The 23,167-nt window shown below is 36.7% G+C and overlaps 3 protein-coding genes across 4 annotated transcripts in view; 1 reads left to right on the top strand and 2 right to left on the bottom strand.

Moving 5' to 3' along the window:
• Window positions 1-3,389: 3,389 nt before the first annotated feature.
• Window positions 3,390-7,687, top strand: LOC128610514 (nuclear factor 7, ovary-like). Its single transcript, XM_053629880.1, has 7 exons — window positions 3,390-3,557; window positions 4,000-4,583; window positions 4,672-4,767; window positions 4,878-5,111; window positions 5,207-5,354; window positions 6,263-6,289; window positions 6,391-7,687. Exons 2-7 carry the CDS (start codon window positions 4,002-4,004, stop codon window positions 6,933-6,935), a joined length of 1,632 nt encoding a protein of 543 aa, XP_053485855.1. The 5' UTR covers window positions 3,390-3,557; window positions 4,000-4,001; the 3' UTR covers window positions 6,936-7,687.
• A 137-nt stretch (window positions 7,688-7,824) lies between these two features.
• LOC128610750 (obscurin) overlaps window positions 7,825-23,167 on the bottom strand; it is a 63,589-nt gene continuing 48,246 nt past the window's right edge. The window contains exon 18 of the mRNA XM_053630168.1: window positions 7,825-9,297. Coding sequence (XP_053486143.1) covers window positions 9,212-9,297 — 86 coding nt within the window. The 3' untranslated portion in view covers window positions 7,825-9,211. The remainder of the gene's footprint in view (window positions 9,298-23,167) is intronic.
• On the bottom strand, window positions 9,330-21,900 carry LOC128610509 (carcinoembryonic antigen-related cell adhesion molecule 5-like). Of its 2 annotated transcripts, XM_053629874.1 has the most exons (14): window positions 21,781-21,900; window positions 21,335-21,370; window positions 20,588-20,857; window positions 19,362-19,649; window positions 16,812-17,147; window positions 15,548-15,820; window positions 14,290-14,538; window positions 14,070-14,189; window positions 12,704-12,781; window positions 12,490-12,540; window positions 12,297-12,371; window positions 11,792-11,875; window positions 10,924-10,979; window positions 9,330-10,532 (listed from the first exon to the last, which is right to left on the bottom strand). In XM_053629874.1, the coding sequence occupies exons 1-14, from the start codon at window positions 21,809-21,811 to the stop codon at window positions 10,530-10,532; spliced, it is 1,950 nt and encodes a 649-aa protein (XP_053485849.1). In that variant the 5' UTR covers window positions 21,812-21,900; the 3' UTR covers window positions 9,330-10,529. The 2 variants fall into 2 exon arrangements, with proteins under 2 accessions (XP_053485849.1, XP_053485851.1); XM_053629876.1 differs by lacking the exon at window positions 20,588-20,857 and having other exon boundaries at window positions 9,427-10,532; window positions 21,781-21,889.

The raw sequence follows: 23,167 nt of genomic DNA, 5'->3' as shown, positions 1-23,167 counted from the left end.
TTTGGACAAGCAAACATTTGATCATCGTTGAAACAAAACCACAAGGAAAAAATATCAATCATTTATTCACCAGAAATATCAATAGAGGCAATATTCATCTGTGGAAAAAGTAAGTACACCCTTGGCCTCAGAAGCTAGTTTTCCCCCCTTTAGCAGAAATAACATCTTGTAGGCATTTTGCATAATTGTCCACCAGGCTTACTGGAAATTTTGACCACTCCTCAGTGCAATATTCTTTCAGCTGCAAGATGTTTTGGGAGTTTTCTTACGTGTACTGCCTGTTTCAAATCTCCACACAACATTTCAATGGAATTCAAATCTGGGCTTTGACTAGGCCATTCCATAACCCTCCATTTCTTCTTTTTGAGCCATTCTTTGGTGCATTTGATTGGCCATCTGTAGACTATTTTCCTCACAGTGGAATGATGTATCTCAAGTAATTTGGAGATCTTTTTAAATCTCTAGTCAGACTCATAGGCATCCACAACCTTTTTCTGAAGGCCTTACAGAACTCTTTAGATCTTGGCATGATGACACCACACCTTAATAACAAAGGGAACACCAGACATTGGATATAAGAGGGATTTAAATAAGACAGGTTCCACCTGCACTCCCTAAGCAGGTTCTAATCACTGGCATCCAATCTTCAATACCCGATTCTAGTTTTATGGATTTAAAGGTGTGATAAATGTAGGGGTATTCTTAATTTTTCCATGTGACTGATCTTGTTTGTATTTTCTATTAATTAAATTGTGAAAATTGCTACGAAATATTAATTTTATGTGTGATTTGATAGTGTATCACCTTTATTAAGATAGATATCACCTTTACACAAGATCATGTACTTTATGCAGACGTGTAAAGGTCATTTACTTTGAAATGCCTTAGTGGAGATTATATAAACAGCTGCACAGGATAGTTATAATAGGTTGATTTACAGCTCACTGCAGATATCAGCTGTAAGAGAGGTCTAAACATGAACACTTTGATGTGTGAGATTATGAAGCGACATGCATCAAACAGCGGGAACACGAATTACAGGGGGATCAGTGATGAAAACTGTAACACTATTTCATTGTTTAAGGGGAACAGTCTCAAAAGTCATGGCAGCGTCAAACATGGACAAAGAGCATCAGCAAGCAGGAAACCTGGCCATAGGTCAAAGTTCACTGACAGGGATAGACAGCCACTTTACAGGATAGCTGATAATTTCCTTGAGGTGCAGCTGCAAAAATGAACCATAGAACTGAATGACCACCTTTTAATATAATTAGTATGTTGTGAACTTCTGAAAGCTGGAATTCATGACGGGGTCAGAAACACTTTGTATCAAATGTAATTTGCATGATGAGTTAACCATCAGCACATTTCTTACATCTGGACAGACTTTACACAAGACCCTATATCAGATCTCTATACACTACAGACTGTATAATAGACACAATCTGAGATCCAGTGTGCCGAATACAAACAGTTTTACATTTTTTAAATGTTAGTGTAAATCTTTATAAAATCCTAGATCAGCAGTCATAAACTAAAATGCTTTCTACTGTAGGTAAACCTCCTGAATTAGGAGTTTTGTTTGGAATTACTGTTACGATTCTATGATATTATTTCATATTTGAGCCAGATACAGTAGTAGTTCATTACAGACACTAATGTAGACGTACACACACTTATTTACACGTCACTAATAACCCGATCCAGTGAGATAAACCTGTTTATGCACCCTTTAACTGTATTTTATATCATATTTGTCAATGCCTACAACAGTACAGCGCTTTGCAGGTAGTAAACTTCACATTTTGCCTTTAAGATCTCAGGTTTTATTGTAAAATGATGAAAATAAAACGATGAAACATTACTGTAACGTCATTAAAAAGGTGAGGATTAGAGGCACATCACACACTCACACCGTAACTACATGATTTATACATGATTAGTACATCGTTCCTGATTGAGAGTTTATTACTGGAAGATTCTCACTGTTTCAGCATTTCAGCCTTTTTACATTTATTACTATTAATAATTCCTGCGCTCTTCTTTCTCTTCTTTACCAGCTGCTGCATTTGTTCTTCCTTTTTTGGGATATTTTAAAATGTTTCAGGTGAAAAATGCGGCTTAACGTGGCTTAGTGTACCTGAAAGACGACGGATTGATACCAAATCTCTTCCACATATACCTCGCCATAAACACGGTTTTCTGCTCAAAGCAGAAAACAGTAACTTTAAAAAGAACTTTTCATGAGACACATTTTTGTCTCTTTAGAAACTCATTATAAGGAAACAGTTTAAGGTGGTTTAATGTGTTAAAACTGTGACCAAGAAATATTTGATTTCTCTCACATGGTACTGAGTTTAACTACTGTTTACTATCAAAAACTATTAGAACATGCATAACATGAAACTCTGCTTTATATTTCGTTTATGGTGCCATTCTTTGGGTAGAATACAATGCAGTGGCTATGATGAAGAATAACTCAGAAAAATGTTCTGTTCCTTGAGGCCACATGAAACTTATGTTTCCTTATGATGGGTTTCTAAAAGCCAGACATGAAAATCATTGTGTTCATTTTTGATTACCGGTTTCTGTCTTTTGGGCAGAGGATTGTGTTTATGATTGTGTGAGAGATTTGTTGTCCATTGTTTGTTTAGTTATTTTGTACATTAAGCCATGTTAAGTTTTAAGTTACGTTTTTTTCCACAAACAGAGTGTTTACCTGGACTAATTTAACTATATAAAATCTATATGAAAAGAGAACAATGATCAATAAAATAAAGGAAAAATAAAGGGTCCATGTTGTGCAGTTAGCTGAGATCTCACTGAACATCTGTGAGGTTTGGTATGAGAGAGTGTGGAAAATAAAATATATCCAGATAAAATAACAGACGAAGTGTACACGTTTCAGTAATGTACACACATGTTTATGTCCTTTAGTTTTAGGTTCTCTGTGCACTCGTAAATTAAGTAATTTGTTTCATTTCCCACAAATTCCTTCATTTGCTGATGAGCCTCAGATTATTTGACTTTAAATACTCAGACTGCAGGTCTAACACATGAAATGACATTTGAAGGTGTATTTGCATAAACATTTTTAGAGGACCTTATTTAAATTGACAACACTAACACAACGACCAGTCTTCATACACATACAAATGTTAAATTAAGAAACTTTCAAAACAAAACAAACAAACAAAAAACAACCAGATATTTGCAGAGATGGAGACAGCTTTGAAGATTTTGCAGCAAAACACAATATCCAGACGCTGTAGTTCACTGGGGGAATTTCCTCCATCTAGAGGCAAAAACTTGTAATTATATCGTGAGAAAAAGCACAAAAAAGTGGGCATGTATCTTGAGACGTCACCCAGGTGAACCGAAACTCAAGCTCAAAACCGTTTCATGACCAAAACCAGATCCTTTCAGCAGGACACAGCCTCCAGTTTGAAGCTTCTCTCTCTTTCTTCGAGGGATTAAAACCACTGCAGGTGAACACTAAGAGAACAGGAACAAGAGGAAAAAGAGGGGAATCAGGAGGAAAAGAGAAATAGAAATTGGTAAGTAGTGCTACAGATGAGACTACTTCCTGTTTGTATAGTTGTTTTTCACTTGATTTCTATGAAGCTGTTTAAAATACACTGGATCTGTTCCAGTTCAGTTCCTCTTCAGGATAAAACACACAGGGCTTTCATCTTAAAGAACAGGATTTTAGCTCACATTAAACATAAGATAAATGTATTAATATATATTTCAGAGTGAGAGGTGGGACTACTTCTTGTTTCTATCAGTAACTATTGTTCGTTTTGTCATTTACTAACTGCTCAAAGTGCACTGGGTTTGTCACAGTTCAAGTGGATTTTATGTGTTTACTCACACAGAGAAAGTTATATTTTACTCTAACAGCACGACACTGAGAGCTTTAGTTCTGGATAATTTTCATGAATAATGTGTAAAGTTATCTGTGGTCTAAATCCACTCTCATGGTGTCTCCTGTGTCAGTCATGGCTTCCTCCAGCAGTGTCCTGTGTGAAGATGAGCTCCAGTGCTCCATCTGTCTGGATGTGTTCACTGATCCAGTCTCTACTCCATGTGGACACAACTTCTGTATGATCTGTCTCAAACAGTTCTGGGACAGCAGTTCACACTGCCAGTGTCCAGTGTGTAAGGAGGAATTCCTTAAATGTCCTGAACTACGTGTGAATACGTTCATCTCTGGACTTGCTGCTCCGTTTAAGAAGTCAGTTCAGGAGAAATCCAGCAGCGCTGCAGAAAAACCGATCCAATCTCTGGTGCTCTGTGAAGCCTGCTCTGAAGAGAAATGTGTAGCCGTGAAGTCCTGCCTGACCTGTATGGCCTCTTACTGCAAGACTCACCTGGAACCTCATGAGAGAGTTTCTTCATTGAAGAAGCACAAACTGATGGAGCCTGTGGAGAACCTGGAGGACTACATCTGCCAGAAACATGAGAGACCCCTGGAGCTGTTCTGTAGAGACGACCAGACGTGTGTGTGTCAGTTCTGTACTGAGGGAGACCACAAAACTCACAACACTGTTCCTATAGAGGAGGCGAGTGGAGAGAAGAAGGTGAGAGACTGAAAATTAATGATGCATATTTAACACAAATATCACCTTTATTTTTAATAAGTTTATACATAATATATATTTTTCTCAGACTGAGTTGGGGAAGACACGAGCAGAAGTTCAGCAGATGATCCAGGAGCGACTGAAGAAGATTGAGGAAATCAAACACTCTGTAGAACGCAATAAAGTGAGTCTCTTAACTAACCTACACAATAACGTCTTTATAAAAACACATTAGGAGAATCCTGATATAATCATATGAAATAAAATAATTTAGCTCGATGTGTCTCCTGTTAGGAAAACACAGAGAAGGAGAAAGCAGACGGTGTGGAGATCTTCAGTGCTCTGATGCGCTGCATTGAGAGAAGCCAGGCTGAGCTGCTTCAGGTGATGGAGGAGAAGCAGAAAGCAGCAGAGAAGCAGGCTGAAGAGTTGATTAAAGAGCTGGAGCAGGAAATCACTGAGCTAAAGAGGAGAAACACTGAGCTGGAGCAGATCTCACACACTGAGGATCACCTCCACCTCCTACAGGTCAGAGTCCCTCTGTTTCTCAATAGCAGTGCAGCACATGACAGGACAGCAGTCCCCATGCTGAGGGATTTCTCCTCTCTCCTGCTGTACTGTAGATTTACCCGACACTGTGCAGCCCTCCACACACCCAGGACTGGACTGACGTCACAATTAACTCTCATCTGAGTCTGGAGCCTCTGAGGAGAGCTCTGTCTCAGCTTCAGGAAACTCTCAGTGAGGAAATGGAGAAGCTTGATTGGACTGGTAAGTGTTTAATGATCACTAAGAATATGTTGATTCAGAAATATATGAAGAAATGTCCTGATAACAGAAATACATGAATTGTACAGTGTGCATTTAGAGATTTTTGATCTGATGTAAGTTATAAAGCTCTGTGTTAGGAAAATAATCAACAAAGGGGAGGTAAGATGAAGCAGTAACTGTTACATCCCAAAGTTATTATTTTGTTCTTATAACAGCTTTTCCCAAAGAGTTTATTCATCTTATACCACAGAAATATGCCAACATTTTATTTATAGAAGTATAACATGTCACACTTTTTATCCATTTATAGTTACAGTATATTGAATGCTGTGAATGATCCATGAAACAAGTTAGTTTCTGTTCTCACTTCCGTTATAGCAGCTATAAACAGTCATTTCCTTACAAGCTTCTCTTTTTCTCACTCATGTTAATAAGATAAAAACACACCTAGTCCTATTAACAAGAAGCTACAAAGAGTAAACTCCTCTGTCCTGAAGATGTCAGAAATCTTAAAGTTACAGCTTTACCTCTGACTGTTACAAAGCGCTGACACTGGAGACTCCTTCCATAAATGTTACAGAAATAAAGGTTACAGAAATGATTATACATGTCTTTTTATAAAAAAGCATCTGCATACAAGTCCCTGTGAATGAGCTGTTACTATAGAAACGATAAGGTATTAGAACGAGTGCATTAATATGAACCTGTGATTTGCAGCTGCTCTACTGTCAGAGCTGCTGTTCTAGAAAATTAATCAACACCAATCAGAACTCAACAGCACTGTGGTGTAATCTGTAATAAAATATTTAGATCAATATGATGTTTGTGTTTTAGTTTTATTGTTACAGTACTTTGTTATTGCTCATAATTTTAAACTCTCCAATTATCCAATATTATTTTCCAAACAGAACTGAAGAGAATTCAGCAATATGCAGGTTTGTGAGCTCTTATTGATCACATGACTAAATGTATATTTCTTCACTGTTACACACTGTGCAATGATAAAACTGATGTACGCTGTGTTTCTGTCTCTCAGTGGATGTGACTCTGGATCCTGATACAGCTCATCCTTATCTCATCCTTTCTGATGATGGGAAACAAGTTACATGTGGAGACAAGAGACAGGATCTCCCTGATAACCCAGAGAGGTTTAATCGTTGTGTCTGTGTGTTGGGAAAGGAGGGATTCTCCTCAGGGAGATTTTACTATGAGGTGCAGGTCAGAGGGAAGACTCAGTGGGATTTAGGAGTGGCCCAAGAGTCCATTAACAGGAAAGGGATGATTACACCCAGTCCTGAAGATGGATACTGGTGTGTGTGGCTGAGGAATGAGACTGAATATTATGCTCTGGACTCTCCCCCTGTCTCCCTCTCCTTGAAACCGGCTCCTCAGAAGGTGGGGGTGTTTGTGGATTATGAGGAGGGTCTGATCTCCTTCTATGATGTTGATGTAAAATCTCATATCTACTCTTTCACTGGTCAGACTTTCACTGAGAAACTTTATCCATACTTCAGCCCCTGTCTCAATAATGGAGGTGAAAATTCAGCAGCACTGATCATCTGTCCTGTTAGTCAAATCTAATATAAATTTATAAAACTGACTTGTATTTCTTAATAAAAATGAAAACAGTGCTGTTATTATCTGACATTTGTTTTAAGTTAAAAATAAATGATGTTTACATTTTATTTATGTGTAAAATGTAAATGTTTTACTGTCGCTCTCATTGTGATGATCCTCCGTGCTAAAGTGGTCTAATCCTGTCAGGATCCATCATCACTCCTGTAACTGATCTTCAAATCACATTTACTCAAATACATTCTCAATTTTAATTTAAAATATATTTTTTAAAGAACATGTTTTAATTCGGCTCAGATTTAATAATGCAAGCTATTTTTATTGGCAATATGTCATCACGGCAAACCAGCTACTCCATTTCCCAGAATGCACCAACAACTACAAACATGGCCGAAGAGGACTACACTTCCCAATGTAACACACAGACACGTCACCTTCTCATGAGGACTAATCTCACACACCTGTTCCTGATCACAATCATCACACCACACTATAATAGAGACTGTTCAAACACTTGAACAAGTGAGAAGTGTACGCTCAGTTGTCTTGTCTCTGTTGTTATCAAGCCTGCTATCATGTCTGTTTATTCTGGTGTTTTGACTTTGCTTACGTTCATGATGTCGTCTTGTTGCCCTGCCCTACTTGTGCTGTTTGTCTGATCACCTGACCTCTGCATGTTCATGATTATTGTCTTCTGCCTTATCCTTTGGCTGTTGTTGTTGTTGTTGTTGTTTCATTAAACTTCCATACCTGCACTTGCTTCTGCCCTGCGCCTGCATTACGTGACACAATAACTAGAGAAATAAGTAGTATACTTTATTTTGTCATTTTCAGTGTTCTGAAGGTTGTTTCTACATCAAATTAAGACCAAAACACTAAGAAATACAAAATTATATATATATATTTTTTTCAGCCTGTGCAGTTAGCTTCCACATCCGTAAGCACAAAATAAATATAAAATTGTCAAATATAAAAATTATTGATAGCCTTTAATGTACAGTTAATATTATTTTATTATTATAAACTATTATTTTTTGCAGACACTTGAGAAAAATCTCTAACTCAGATTTTACAGCTTTATAAATGAGGGTGTGTTTCATATAAATTAGATTAGCTATGAGGGAAAGTTAGAGTGCTGTGTGCATTGGATATGTAAATAAGGGACTAGTGGGCGGAGCTTGTCTCACGCAATGATGTCACTCTCGCTCCCTGCAGTGCTACGACTGACCACCAGAGGTCGCGCTCTCCTGAGTCTTCATTTCATTTCCTCTAATCATTTTCCTTACCACACTGTGTGAGTTTTAAAGTTATAATACTAATAATTATCTGGTGCGGATGCGGCAGAAGATGAAGTATTTCTTTATTTGTAAAGTAACATCTTTCTTTAGGCTAGTTTTGTTGCTGTGATACGCACCATTATGTCATATTATTATTTTTTTCTTGAAAAATTCAGACTTTATTCTAGTAATATCATATATTATGACTTTTCCCCCTCAAAACAGGTAATGGTGGACCTGACCCCAAAAGCCTGGAAAATGAAGTTCATTTTGGTCTCTAAACCTGATATTCTCTGTTATTAGAGCAATATGATATTCGATATGATATTAACATTTTCCCCGGGTCAGACACTTTGTTTATTCAGTCAAAATCTTGGGAAGATTTTATACATTTATTAATTTATGTTTAAGATATAGTGAACCTGTAGTACATTTTCTGAACAATATTAAACCTCTGTTCACAGGCATTTTTAATTTATTTACTTTTATACAGACAAAAATCGAATCGAATCGAAATCCTGAAGTCAGTATTGTAAATTGAATCGAATCGTGACCGGAGCATATCGTTACACCCCTAGTAACTAATGATAAGTATGACTAGCGTACTCAATCACCAGCAGAAGAGCTGAAAGAGCACTTTCCATCACTAGCTAAGTTAACAGATGGTTATCTAACTTATCTACCTAATCTATCCACCGTGTCCCTCAACACATACTGACGTCATTAACCAGAGTAGTTTACTTAAAAAATGTACACAGCTTAACATTAACAGTGTATTTTTGTTCACATTTCTCACATCTTCATCATTTTTCTTGGCGAGAAATAAAGTACACATTGTCTTGGTAAAGATTTTTTTTTGCAGGTTTGCAGGCTTCAGCTAAACAAATCCAGTCAGAAAGACGAGTGCGTGTAAGATGCTGAGCTACAAACAGCATGATGTTAAAGCGACAGATCAGTATTATTTACAATCCACAAAATGACTCTAAAGGAATTATGAAATGATTTCTACATTAAACGGATCCTCTTTTTATAGATGAACTTTGCTGAGTCCTCTATGACTGCGTTCTGGATTCTGTATTCACCAGTGTGAGCTGTTAAAGAAATGAAAAAGGTCATTTGTTTCATTACAATTTTACTCCAGGTGTTTATGACAGAAAAGCAACCGAACTGCATTTAAGTGCCAGTGCCTCAGATGTGTTAGAAAAAAACATCATTCATTCAGTCGTCTTCAGTCACTTCAAAATGTTTTTATTTTTGTTAAATGCCAATAGTGAGTCAAATGATTTCTACTTTTCTTTAAGTGAAAATATTTTTCTGGCAGTAATTAAAGTTAGTTTGTTTAAACCACAAACAAAGTCATTTCAGGTGACATTTATGAACGAGGTGAAACGACTTACAAAGCATCAGGTCATTTGTAATGGTGTAAATATGAACAATTAATAAATGTTTACAAAAATGTCAACTATAAAGAGAAAAAATTCTAAAGCAACATGTATTTAAAAAGGTGTGTGTGTGTGTGTGTGTGTGTGTGTGTGTGTGTGTGTGTGGCAGCAATGTTGCAGGACAGCATTTTGCAGAACCAAAAATATAAATATTCGTCCCGGCCAACTTTACTTTCATCTTAATTCATTATTTCCTCCGTGAAGTTTTGTACATGAACAAGAATAACTTACTTTGTGTAAGAAAACAGTGACAAGCCTTACACACTTCACTCAGGTTTCTTCTTCTTTGGTATGTGCAGAACCAGATACCAAGTGTTCGTATCCAACCAAAAACCAACCAAAAGCACTGACGTGTAAGTTTATGAGTAAAAGAAAAATAAATATAATGAGCCACATGTGTATTAAATTAATTATTAATGTACGCTCAGTGGAATTAGTATATGAGGAACAGAAAAATAAGTATTTTAGAGTGTCGTGTTTCACCTTAAATAATGCTTTAAATTGGAAGAAACCTTTTTTATAATTTTATACAAATGTTTTGCACCCTAAAATACATATTTTATTTTTCTTTTACTTCTATATGTATCCATTTGAAAGTACATTAATACAAATTAACCGTATTATGATTTGTTTTTCTTTTTTAATGTGCAAATGAGACACATGTATTAATTAATTGTATTTGTGCACTCTAAACAGAATGAGTAGAAAAAGAAAAGCAGTAAAAGAAAAATGTATAAGTATAATGTTCCTGTGTTCAGGAAGTGGATGAGCAGATTTTACTTTCTGAGCATTTTAGGAAAAACAGAAGACAAACACAAATCCCAGTTTTCCAGCGGTCTGTGTGATAACTGTAGCTTCATCAGTGTACACAGACACATGTCTCACTGCAGAGAGAAAGAAAGAGATTGTAATAAATACGTTTATAAATACATTTCTCCTGATATTGCCATCAATGATATTACAAACTAGTTAACTTTCTGAATCAGTGACCGCAGCAAGAAATCAGTACGTTATTTGGCGTGTCAGTATTTTGCATGTTCATAGTTAACTATGTCATAACTGTCCAAGTAGAATGAGATGACGGAAAGTTATCTAGACAGCTACCAAACTAACATGGACGAACTCTTTCAGATTCTGTGAGGCGGGGTTTTGTGTACATGGATACTGTCACTGCTAGATGACAAATTCTACCCAATACACCTTTAAATATATTTATTACTTCATGGTGTTTGGTTTGTCTTTTAAGCTTTATACTGTAAATGTCATGAGTCTTACCTCCATGCTGTGCTTCAGCTCTGAGTAGACAGTATCATCACCCACACTGGCCTTTTCTAGTTGGAATAAAGATATCCTGAATTAATTTCCTGAAACATTACAACTCATCTAAATGGTAAATGATCTGGATATTAAATCATACACATTTAAAATACATTAGACCACAGCAGTGTTGAATTCTGGATTCTGATTGGTCAGAAGGCGTTGATTAATTTTCTATAACAGCAGCTCTGACAATAGTGCAACTGAAAATCAAAGGTTTATAATAATGCCTTTATTCTAATACGTTATCATTTCTATAGTAACAAATTACATGAATAAACAGATTTAACAAAACGCACCAGCATGTAATTGGTAATATGGACTTTCCTGTAAGAAGTTTAACATTTATGTAAGGAGTCTCCAGTGTCAGCACTGTGTAACAGTCAGGAAATTTTCTGACATTTTCTGAAAGTCTTCAAGACAGAGGACTTTATGCTTTTAACATAACAGATGTTTTTTATTATTATTATTATTATTCAGTTTAAGAGAAAAAAGAGAAGCTGGTAAAGGAACGGCAGTTTATACGTGCTGTTACACTATTTTTGCAGACGTCCCACAACAATAAATGGACGAAAAGTCTGACGTGTCATTGTTTAATGAATTAAATAGGGACGTTGCTGTGGTAAAACACTTTGGGATGTGCTGTAACAGGAAAATCATCACCTTCAGGGTAGGAACTCTGAAACAGTAACTCTGCTTCATCACATCACACTGTCATTGATTATTTTCCTATAACAGCACAGCAGAGTGTTTTATTCATTACATAGAACAAGAGTAGGGTCAGGTGATCTATGACACGAAATAAAATGTCTTCATTTTGCTCTACCTTTCATTCTCTTTGCTTTTATCATTGGTTTTATTTCCAGCTTAGCATAAGTCACATCATCAACACCGGGTTCAGCATCAGCACCTGCAGCAGCAGACAACAAAACCATCCCAATGATCTTTAGCCGTGTAATACATCAACCATAACTCATAGACATAACATAAGTCATTATCAGTCTCCTGCCAAAACCACACTGAACCCTAGCTGTTTTTTAGATTAGATCTCTAGAGTTTACTTCATTTAGCTTCCTTTATCATTCAGCATGTGGCATCTTTTCAATGTGTGATAACTTTATGATTAGTGCTATGTAGAACACATGCCTGCTTTTTAATGGAGCCTGTGATGGAACTGACTCGTCTGATCTGGAGGAAACTTGTAGGCCATGACCTCAGGTGCTTGGATGTTTATGTATTAAATGATTGAATGTTCTGAAGACTTCAAGAGTTATTTGCTGATTTTGTTTTTAATAAATCCATGAAATGCTGTAGCATTAAAAATACTCTACCATTGTTCCTGTTTGTCTTCTTTTTCTTCGTGACCTGTGCGTAAGTGGCTTCTCTGATCTCAGCTGCAGCTTCACCTGAACACAGTGCAGTGTGTTAATCACTACAAGACACTGCTGTACTTTACTGTATAGAGTTAATCTATAATTAATTCTCCTAATGCAAGAGGAAATGTCTGAAATGAAATAAAGCTACCTGTTCCACTCGTATCTGTCTGATCTACAGCGGCATAAATGTTTTCACTTCCTGCAGAAAACAGAATGAAGATGAACTGAACTTCTTGTAAATGTGACTGTAGATTACAAAACATAACAGATTTCAAACAAATCAAATGAATTTACTGAATTATATTTATTACAGAGATGATTAATAAATGTAGAAATAAACAGTGATTGACAGAGTGTCTGACCAGCCTGAAGTGGTGTGTGTCCTGACTGAGAGTCTTCAGCTCCTGACCGGATCTGATTCTGCTCTGATGTCTGATTTTCTATAGATGGAGACAGATTCTACATCTGAACAGGGTGTAAATGGTAACGGAAACACTTTATTTTACACAGCGCTGATTACAGTGTAATAAACATAGTGACTACAGAAGATCAATTATACAGTAGGAATAGATACAAATATTAATTATGATATAATTCTAATAACAATATGCAGGTAGATGAGTGTAACTACATGTCTGAACTGCACAACCTGTAATAAAGACATATTTACAACTTAATAACATGATAAAAATGCAGAGTTCATTAATAAACCAGGTTCAGTGTAATTCCCACCCAAAATAATTTGTAAGAATTTGCATAAGTTAACGAAATAAAAAACAAAAAATAACCACAACAACAACAACAACAACTTACAATTAAGATAAGTACAATAAAGCTAGTAGCAGGTTTTGTATAGTAATTTTATTTAAAAGAATTTACATATATTCTCATCACAGTGAATTTTCTTAAAACTCATCAGCTCTTCTACCATATTTTATGAAATTGGGTTATTTAGCTGTAAATGTGACTTTATAAAAGGTTGTGGGTTTATAATAATAATATAATACTATAAATTATATGAATATGTAATTTACCACATTACAGTTAGTATTCTATATTTAATATGGGCAAGTACTTTTTATTTATTTTATAATCTACATTGTATTTAAACTTTTTCTTACACGGACCAAAATAATGTCAAGATCTTTTCATCAACACTTTCAGTTATTCATTCACCAAGTTGTTACGCCACGGCCAGCAGATGGCACTGTAGCGCTGCTTACTAGAGACTGAACTGGGTGAAGTGGACACGTGACGTTTGTTTTGGTTTGTTCCCTTCATGTTTGCGTTGTCGTTAATTTGCCCCAGGTGTCCATGTTTAGTATTAATTATGTTGGGTATTTAAACCCCTCTGGTGGATGACGTTATTAGTAACGTAGATGCCAGTGTGATAGATATCGGTGTTAACGGTGTAGCATGTCGGTTTAGCATGCTAGCGGTCTCATTTCCATGTCCTGCTTCCTGCCTCGACTTTAGTCTCATGTTTACTCGTATCTATTTCTGTAAAGACCGCGTTACCCGTGTTTGGTTTTGTTTGTTTGTTTGTTTGTTTGTTTGTTTATGAATAAAGACAGCGCGCCTGCGCCTACTTCCTGCCCACTGTCCTGTTTCGTTACACCAAGTAACCTTTAGTTATTTTTCCACAATTATGTGATAGATCAAAATTAGCTTTATTCTTTAGAAATTCTGATTATGTTCTACATAAAATAGCTAAAACCTTTATCAGACCTTTTTTTCTTTTGTAGGACCACAGCAGGATCATTAAGATCAGTAAAGCGATGAACAAAAATCCCAAACCCACAGCCACTCCTACTGTTCCACCACTGGCTCTAGAATCTGAGACTGAAGCTAGAAAGAGACCAGAATTTAAACATTTAAACACTGTGCATATAAACTGTGTTATTTAAAAGAGAATAGAATAAAAAGAAATTCTCGCAAGGTTTCACACCTCTGACTGAGACCCAGCTTTTCGGTGACTCTCCTCTCTCTGGGTGTTTACAGTGGTAGAAACCTTCATCTGACTCTGAGACAGTTCGGATGATCATCTCTCCTGTAGTCTGTGTCTGGAGAACTGATCCATCTTTATAGAAATCAGCTCGGAGGTTTGAGGAATTTGGGTATCGATATAAACAGCGTAGAGTCAGAGGATGTCCCTCAGTCACAGGATGGACAGGACTCTCCAGGATCACATCCCCATCTAGAACACAGAAAATCACATGTACAATAAAATAAATGATATCTCTAATTAATCTGTATATAATCTGCATAAATGAGTCTCCACAGTCCAAATTATGGATTCATTGGAACTGGTATCAGGTATCATCATAGGTAATTGTTTAAAAAGAAAATAACAAGCTCTGACACCAACATCTGATGTGCTACCATGTGATATAAGCCTAGATAAGCCTAGTGTACATTGTCTTGCTAATGAACAGATGACAAAATGAAAGTTATCTGGAAGTATTTCACGATTAATGTTCAAAGTAAAACAGACTACAACCTGGGCTCGGTGAAAATATCAAGAGGAGACACTACAGCATCTTCCTACAACATGAGTAACCTAATAAAACACTTTATAGTTAATAGAGTGTGGGGGTGACCCAAATGAGTGAACAGAGCAGTCTCAGTGAACATGGCCATTAAAAATGAAATCAAGGTGCCATTAATTGTGCACAAAGGTATTTGTGAGAGAGAAGCATTGAAGAGAGTGTGCAGAGAAACTATCACACATGACAGCACTGAGCACTGAGCCATGTGCACTTCCTTTCCCCTCTCTCCCCACCATCTACACTTTGCTTGTGAGTGAAGCTGAAAGTCACAGCACTTTGCACTCATTTTTAATGACCAAGTTCACTGATACAACTCAGGTTCCACCTTCACTCTCTATTAAAGACACTGTTTAAATACCATAGCATATTAAACATCATCTAAGCACAATGAGTTATCTGTACACAGCAGCAATCAACATAAACAGAGAGAAATAAAATGTTCTATGACATCCCTGATTGATTAATACTCAGTAAGTTACTCATGTCATTATCATTATCAGTGTGGGTATCGGTAAGCATGTACTTCTACTCAGTCTGGAAAATAATGTCTGTGTCTTGTTGAACAGTTCTCCCAGTTGGAAACTCAGAGTTCTGAATATTCTGTAATGAAACATTTCCCTTTTCCTTTAACAATAAACACACTACATGAAGACGCACCATGCACTGTGATGTTGACAGGATTACTGTTTTCTCCAGATTCAGACTCACACCAGTAAACTCCAGTGTAGGATGTGGAGAGGAAGCTGATTTCACATGTAGATCCTGTAACTGATCCCCTTGAACAATCTAACACTCTCTCACTGTGTGTGTATCGTCTCACTCTCCATCTAGTAGAGTTAATCTGGTCCTCACAGCTCTGTGAGAGAGAGTCATTAGTAAAGTGTTGAGTTTTGCTGGGATTGATGATCAGAGAGACTGGAGGAGATTCACCTTAAACACAGAAGAGAGTCATGTAAATAAGAATAAGTGTAATATGGAATATAATGAGAATACAAGTGCATGTGCATTCAGAATTATGTTTATTAATCTGGAATCAAAGCCACAGTCCATAGCATGGGTCAAAACACAGACAGGTTTAACACGGGATAATCCATACTCATAAATGCTACAAAAAGGCAAAGGTCAAAACCGAGAAATAAAATGAAAACTGGGACTAGGAACACAGGAAAGTCCTTCAGCTGCTGCAAAGGCACAAAAATCAGCAAAGACACAGAACAACACAGAGGGAATAAATACAAAAAGAGTTTGAGGTGAAACTAGGAATAGGTGCACATGGTCAGGGCATCACATCAACATCACATGACCACCAGACATCACCATCATCTCAGTATTAGCCTAGCTCTAGCACACCACCTCCAGGTCTCTTCCTCACTGTAGATTACATTAGGCCACACATGCATTTGCACAATGTAAAGTTCAGAGCCATGTTTAATTTGTGATTGCCATTGCTGTGTTTAGACCCTTTGCTCTTGATTACTCTTTTGGTTTTTCCCTCTGCTCTCTTATATTGTACTTTACTGTGTTTGGCCCTTGCCTGTTTTACAGCTCTGCTATTTGTCTTGTGTTCACTAATATTTGTATTGTGTTCACAACGAATATTGTGCGTCTCTTTGACCTGTTCTGGATTTCTGGCTTTTATAATAAAATCCTCCTGCCCATAGATCCTCAATCCTTAATCATCTCCTTAGTCCTCTTTGTTTCCAGGAAAATAAACCAATGACTAGATGAGGGACGGAGACAGCACACAAACACAGCACATGGCTTTTTTCACCAATGTCACATAGGGGAAAATTCTACCAGCACTCAGTATGCTTTAACTTCCTTATACATATTAATAAATGAATGTTGCATGAATCTCTTCTTACATTCACACATCCACACCTTTACTATTTAACCTAAACCCACTGTTATTTTTCCTCACCAGTGATCCATAGTGTCTGTGGATTGCTGTACTGTGTGTGAAAGGCTGGTTCTCCTCTCTCTCCTCTGCACATATAAACTCCTGTGTGATGAAGAGCAGCAGGACTGAGAGTGTATTTGCCTCCAGATCCTCTGCTGCTGTCTGAGAGGAGCTCCACATACATGATATAGCCATGATTATGTTTTATTTGAGTTAAGCCGTCTCTGTAGGGAACAGTTGTGTACCAGCTGAATGTCCAGTCTGTAGAGGAGTCTGTAATCTCACAGCTTAGAGTCACTGAGTCTCCTTCAGTCAGCCAGTTCTGTGGAGATACACTCAGTACTGCCCCTGGTCTCTCTGTTACACAGGAAATACAAAACATTTTATCTACATTTATTTAATACACAGTAAGAAGATTTTTATGAATGTCTAATTGCACATGATGTTTTTTTTTTTCATGAGAGTGTGGCAGTATAAGTGATTTAACTATCCCATTGGCCCTGCTCGAGGGATGGCTTCGGCAGACCAATGAGGTGGGAGCTACCCTGTTATTTAAGAACCTTTATTTTGGCAAGCGCATATGTGTCTTTGTGATTCGGAGTTCCTCACTCCCTGGCATTTCTGTTTTCATTTCCGTTCAGGTACGTTGAGGCTCTGCTCACGGTGTAATGAGGTAAATGTAATGAACATCTCAAGACTATATATATATATTTATATATATTTACTATAGACTAATTGGTAAATTAGTGTTTTCCAGCCTCAAAGCTGTTCTTTCAGGTTTGTTTTCCTACACAATCACCTTACTATTGATGTGGTGTATACTATGTCCTGTTGTCTCCATGCTATAGTGGCTATACTTTTCCATTTATTGTTAACCATAATGCTGGTTCTGCTTAGGTGCTGTTAACTGCCTCTATTGCATGTGGTGGTGTCAATGGGACTGAGTGTTATAGCCACCTCACCACGGCGTCTGTAATATTTTAGTTTTTCTTTCTTTGGTTATTGTTAAGTGTTTTTGTGTAATTTTGGGTTAACGGGTGTCTTCTTTCTCTCCAGGAGCCAGTGAGTCTTGGTGGGACAGGGGAGGCTAGCTGCCTTCAGTGAGTGGTGTGTGCTTCACAGCATGCTCAGTGTGCCAACACAACAACTCCCTCATGGTGTAGGTAGTGTTTGATGATTTTGGTGTGACTTGAGGTGGGTTTGGATGACCTCCCGAGCTGTAGCTGGCCTGCCTTGTTCCCACCAAGCCTGAGCCTGGAGAAGTGCTTAGTTTTAAAAGTCTTATTGTGCTTCATGGGAGGGTGATTTTATATTTATAGGTTACGTTTTAATGATGCTTAATGTTATAATAAAATATAATTTTTATATTGATACTCATGTCTCACACTCATGTTCTTTGACTCGATTGGTAAAACTCATGTGTGTCTTTATTTGGGAGTATTTCCCTGGTTCTCCCCCAGGATGGCGTAGTTGGATTTACTAAACTTGGATAAACGTTTCCTTCCACTTGGGAATGCCACAAGTGTATAATGATGATGTAGGAATAGTGGAATAGAGAATGCAGCAGTTTGCTTTTATCAACTCTATTAACTAATTTACAAATAAATTGTTTATTTTTTACAATCTGTGAGATCTGTTAATATTAACTCTTAAATTATTGTTTTTAATTTAAACACCACATATATGGGACTAATGATTATCATTGCACTTCCACATTTGTGATTCTGTCACTGGTAGAAGAAAGAAACAGTGTTGTGCAAAAAAAAAAAAAAACAACAACAAAAAAAAAACAACCAAACAAAAAAAAAAGCAATGTGATGTTTTGTGTGATTTCCAAAATAATTTGTCAGCTCTCATGGTCTGAAAAATAAAAAATTATAATTAAGATTAAAGCATGGGGCAGGATTTGTGTACTATATTATATTTTTAATTACTGTAAATTTGTGCTTAAATCTTAAGACTTTACAACAGTTTGTGTAGTTCAGGTGTTTAATTACACACATGTAACCATGTTATAATTATTTAAAAGATAATTCCATGTATAGTATTTGTCACTACTTATTTTTCTATTTAATATAGTATGTTGTGTTTAGACTGGAAGGAAGTGAATATAATTTCTTACATTTCTCACACATTGGAGTTTCTGGTTTCAGACGTACTGTATTCTGTGTATTTTTCCTTCTTTTAACAAAGTTTAAGTAAGTAATAAAACACTCAGTCTCACACTGTTATAGAAAAATACTGAGTGATGTGGAGGTGTTATGAAGCCGAGTTACTGTTTCCACCCTGAAGTACAGATTATTTTATTGTCCTCATGTTTTATTCCTTTTAAACCACAGCAATTTGCCAATGATTATAATTTTAAATTATAGTTATAACTTTACCTCTTTATTTTTCTTTGTTTTTTCGCACTGGATCTCACCAGCCACAAATGACAAATACTTTTAAACCATTTATATTTAAAGATCATTTGAACATTCTAGAATAACAAGGAATTACAATAATTAAGCAATTTTTTTTCTCATCCCTTCTAACAAACCTGTGGTGAAAAGAGAAAAAATCATGACATACCTCTCACTGTAATATTGACAGGATCACTGAACTCTGTGCAGTAGTAGGAGTGGTACCCTCCCTTGTAGTTTCTCCTGCGTGCTCGACACTGGTACACTGTTTCTCCATCATTATCGTCTGTCACTTTGAGTGTGTCTGTTTCTTCAGTGCTCAAAGGATGTAACGACTGATTATTTTTGTACCATTGAATCTCCCATCCAGTCGACTGCAGCTCACAGGTCAGAGTGATGGTGTCTCCAGTGTAGACGGAGCTCTGAGGATTCACTCTCACAGTCGGTGTGGGTTTTTCTGTTGGTATGAAATGATGAAGGAGTCAGAACTGCTTTTCTCTTTACAACATAAGCAGTAGATTCACTGTGCTTTAACATATGCTTTGTGTCTAAAACAAACATTTAGATTTAACATTTGATACAAGATGTTTTCGTACTTTTTCTTACACGGCTGGTATTCAGTATATTTTCTATGTAACAAAATGCATGATTAGATTGAAGTGTAAAACACTGTATTTACTGATTTTAGATTGTTATTTTATGGATCCTGCACAAATCCTGCAGCACCATCTGAACATAAATGCATTTTCTTAAAAAATTATCAGGAGCATGACTTCAGAACATAAAACAGAGAGGAGAGCTTACACATTTTGTACAGACGACAGCAGATAAAGTTATAAAATATTTAAATGTCTCAATACAAAGACATTAATAACTAGAACCATATTGAAGAGAACAGAAGTGAATCAGGGATCATTTCCCCAGCGGTGTTAGTGTCAAGTGAAGAGAAGATCATGAGGCTGGTATTTAAATGCTGTGAGTGACTTCTACCTCAGGTGATGAGACACAGACTGATGTGGACGATGCTGATCATCAAAATCTCTCAAAATTACAGAATTCTCAGATAAAACCTTATAAATCCAATGCTTCAAATGATCAGATAGTAAATCAGATAATGGCAGAGGCAACACAAGGTGAGATTTACTGCCTTCTTCCTTAATGTTCGCTGTGTATTATTAATCAGACTGACTCACCACAATTATACTGCAAACTTAATATAAAGACCTGCACAAGACATGATGATGATTCCTGTGAAAGAGATCTGTGTGTACTAGACAGGGAAGTGAAAGTCAACATTAAACAAACAGCGTCTCAGTTACTGACAGATCAAATTCCAAACCCTAAAAAATAATGTTAATATATTAAATAAGAAATAAAAAACACCCACAGACTCACCTGATACAGTCAGTGTAACAGCATCACTGATCTCTGAGCTCTGAGAGTCACTGCTCTGTCCTCTGCAGGTGTAGACACCATGGTGAACGTATAGAACAGACCAGATTCTGAACTCCTGCGTTGTGCGGTCTGTGAGTCTGTTATTATTCTTATACCAGCTGTATGTCCACTGAGTGTCTCCTCCTCCCTGTACGTCACATCTGAGAGTAACTGTCTCTCCAGTGAACACATGTGTATCAGGCGCTATGGACACCACAACTTTAGGACTCCCTATAAAACATTCTGTTGTTAATAACCCTTACATAAACTAATCCCACATGTACATATCATTTATTTAGACAGAGTATGAGTACATGTTTTTTATTACTGGTTGATACTGATATGTGTAACCTACTTACTATTAAGAAATCAGGGGCATCATGGGACATTTTATTTAGCACTATTTATGTCAGTTGTTACCATGTGCTGCTGTCATTAAACTTGTTCTGTTTTATATTCAGTATGTTAAGGTATTTAATCAGCGTAAAACTATAAAGAGAGATCAGAAGGGGGGCACAAACTGTTTTCAAAAAAAAAAAAAAAACAGACAGAGCGTCGTGTAGGTACTCGATATATTTTATTGCTTTTCAAATAGAATGTACATAAATCAACACATTTGACTGTGACAATCAATTGTGCACAAACTTCTCAGCCCCAAAACAAATAAATTATACACACAGTATAAAGGATAAACTATATATAAATCACCTTGAGCATGGGCCACTGGTATAAGTGAAATCAGCACTAAAAAGGGAACAGAAACAGAATATGATGTAAATATGGAAAATATTCAGTGTATTAATGAAAACAGCACATTTTAGACACCGAACCCACAAGATTAAATCTTATTCAGGAAATCTAAACTACTATCTGTAAGAAATACATTCTAAGCTCTCTTAATAATAAATAAACAAAAACTACAATAACTTAAAGGTCACTATTCTGCTCATTAAAGTGTTTTCCCTTTATTTAACTTTATTGAAGTGTGAAAAACTTAGTGCTGGGACATAAAACCAACAGACCGCACACTGTAACATTCTGCACATGTACTAATCACACAATAAACTCATCACTCAGGACATTCAGACTGCAGATGAACAACTTTATACCCCACCACTCACTCTAATGAAGACACAAAGAGAACATTTACTCACAGAGCATCACAGCGAGTGGACTGAACTCCATCCTGTCTCTCTAATGACTGACTGACTGACAGAGCAGTGGTGTGTGTTAATGTCTCAGCACTTCCTGTGTTTTCTCGCTGTCAGATCGCACTACTTGGAAAGAAAGAAAGAACGAGAATGGGTGTATCTGTGATCTTTACCTTCTATATCAGTGCATGCAGACTCTGTATCTGCTCTTCCTTCCTCTTTCCACAGTAATACTAGATATTATTTTTTGTTTGCCCTCTAGTGGTATGTGACTGAAGGACATCCAAGTGAATATGAGGTGATGAGAAAATCATGAGAAGGTTAATGGAAAGATGTAAACCCTGGTTAATGATATTACCCCATACGGAGATTAACAGTGGTGTGTGAAAAGCTGTTCTAAATGAGCTGCTAGACTGTAGGCTGGATGACTTTATGTTTCTGACTCTCAATTATCTATTATGCGGTTACTCTAAAAAATCACTAGATAATAGTGTAAAGTCATGTATGAAAGCCTCAAACAAAAAAAGTTGAGAGGTTATATCATTATTAATGTCACACTGCCCCTTTAAAATCTATGCTCATGAAGCGCTGATTACTGAGTTCCTAGAACAGGTATAGCCTATATACATGCTATGGTCATGTGACCTACTGATGATTAATGTGTGTGCAGCCACAAGCCCTACAATAAGCGTTTATAATACAGGTCAAAACAATCAGTATGAAGTAAAATGAGGGGAGTGTATTACTCATGGAATCTTTAATGTTATAACCATGTGTACATTGTGTAGACAGAGATCACTAATCCTGTGTGAATCGTTTATAATTACTATAGACGTCAACATTACTTAAGACATAAACTCACAGGACATTTTATTAGGAAAATCATGCAGATATAGACTGGGCCATAGCTAGGAGCGCCCCCTGGAATAATAGTGCAGTAAGCCTAATGAACAAACATGCAGGAAGTCCAATGGGGAAGAAGCGTATTCTTAGAAATGTAAAATCCTTACAAGTTTGACACTTAGAAGTTTCAAATCCTCTGTGTGATTCCTGGCAGCAAAGCCATTTCCCCATTTATCTACTCTGGCCATAAAGGAGAACAGAGAAAAGTAAAGACATTTATATACTAGCTAACACTCTGAACTGGTTATATCTACTTACCCATTTGATACTATTTATCTAGTATCCACTTATCCACTACTTATCCACTACTTATGCAGTTGGACTCAGCCTCCAGAGACCCCACTCGCTTTTCCCCCAAGCTGTAAAACACCCTAAAATATTCTCACATTGGTTGATTCATGGTTTAATCATGGCAAACCCTTATAAGTGAATATAAGGATTAGCTGATGTCTAAGAACACCAGTGTACATTCATCAAATACTGTAAA

This window comes from Ictalurus furcatus, chromosome 7 (genome assembly GCF_023375685.1).
Source record: "Ictalurus furcatus strain D&B chromosome 7, Billie_1.0, whole genome shotgun sequence".
NCBI lineage: Eukaryota > Metazoa > Chordata > Actinopteri > Siluriformes > Ictaluridae > Ictalurus > Ictalurus furcatus.
The sequence above is the reverse complement of the archived record's forward strand: the minus strand, read 5'-3'. Positions and strand labels throughout refer to the sequence as shown.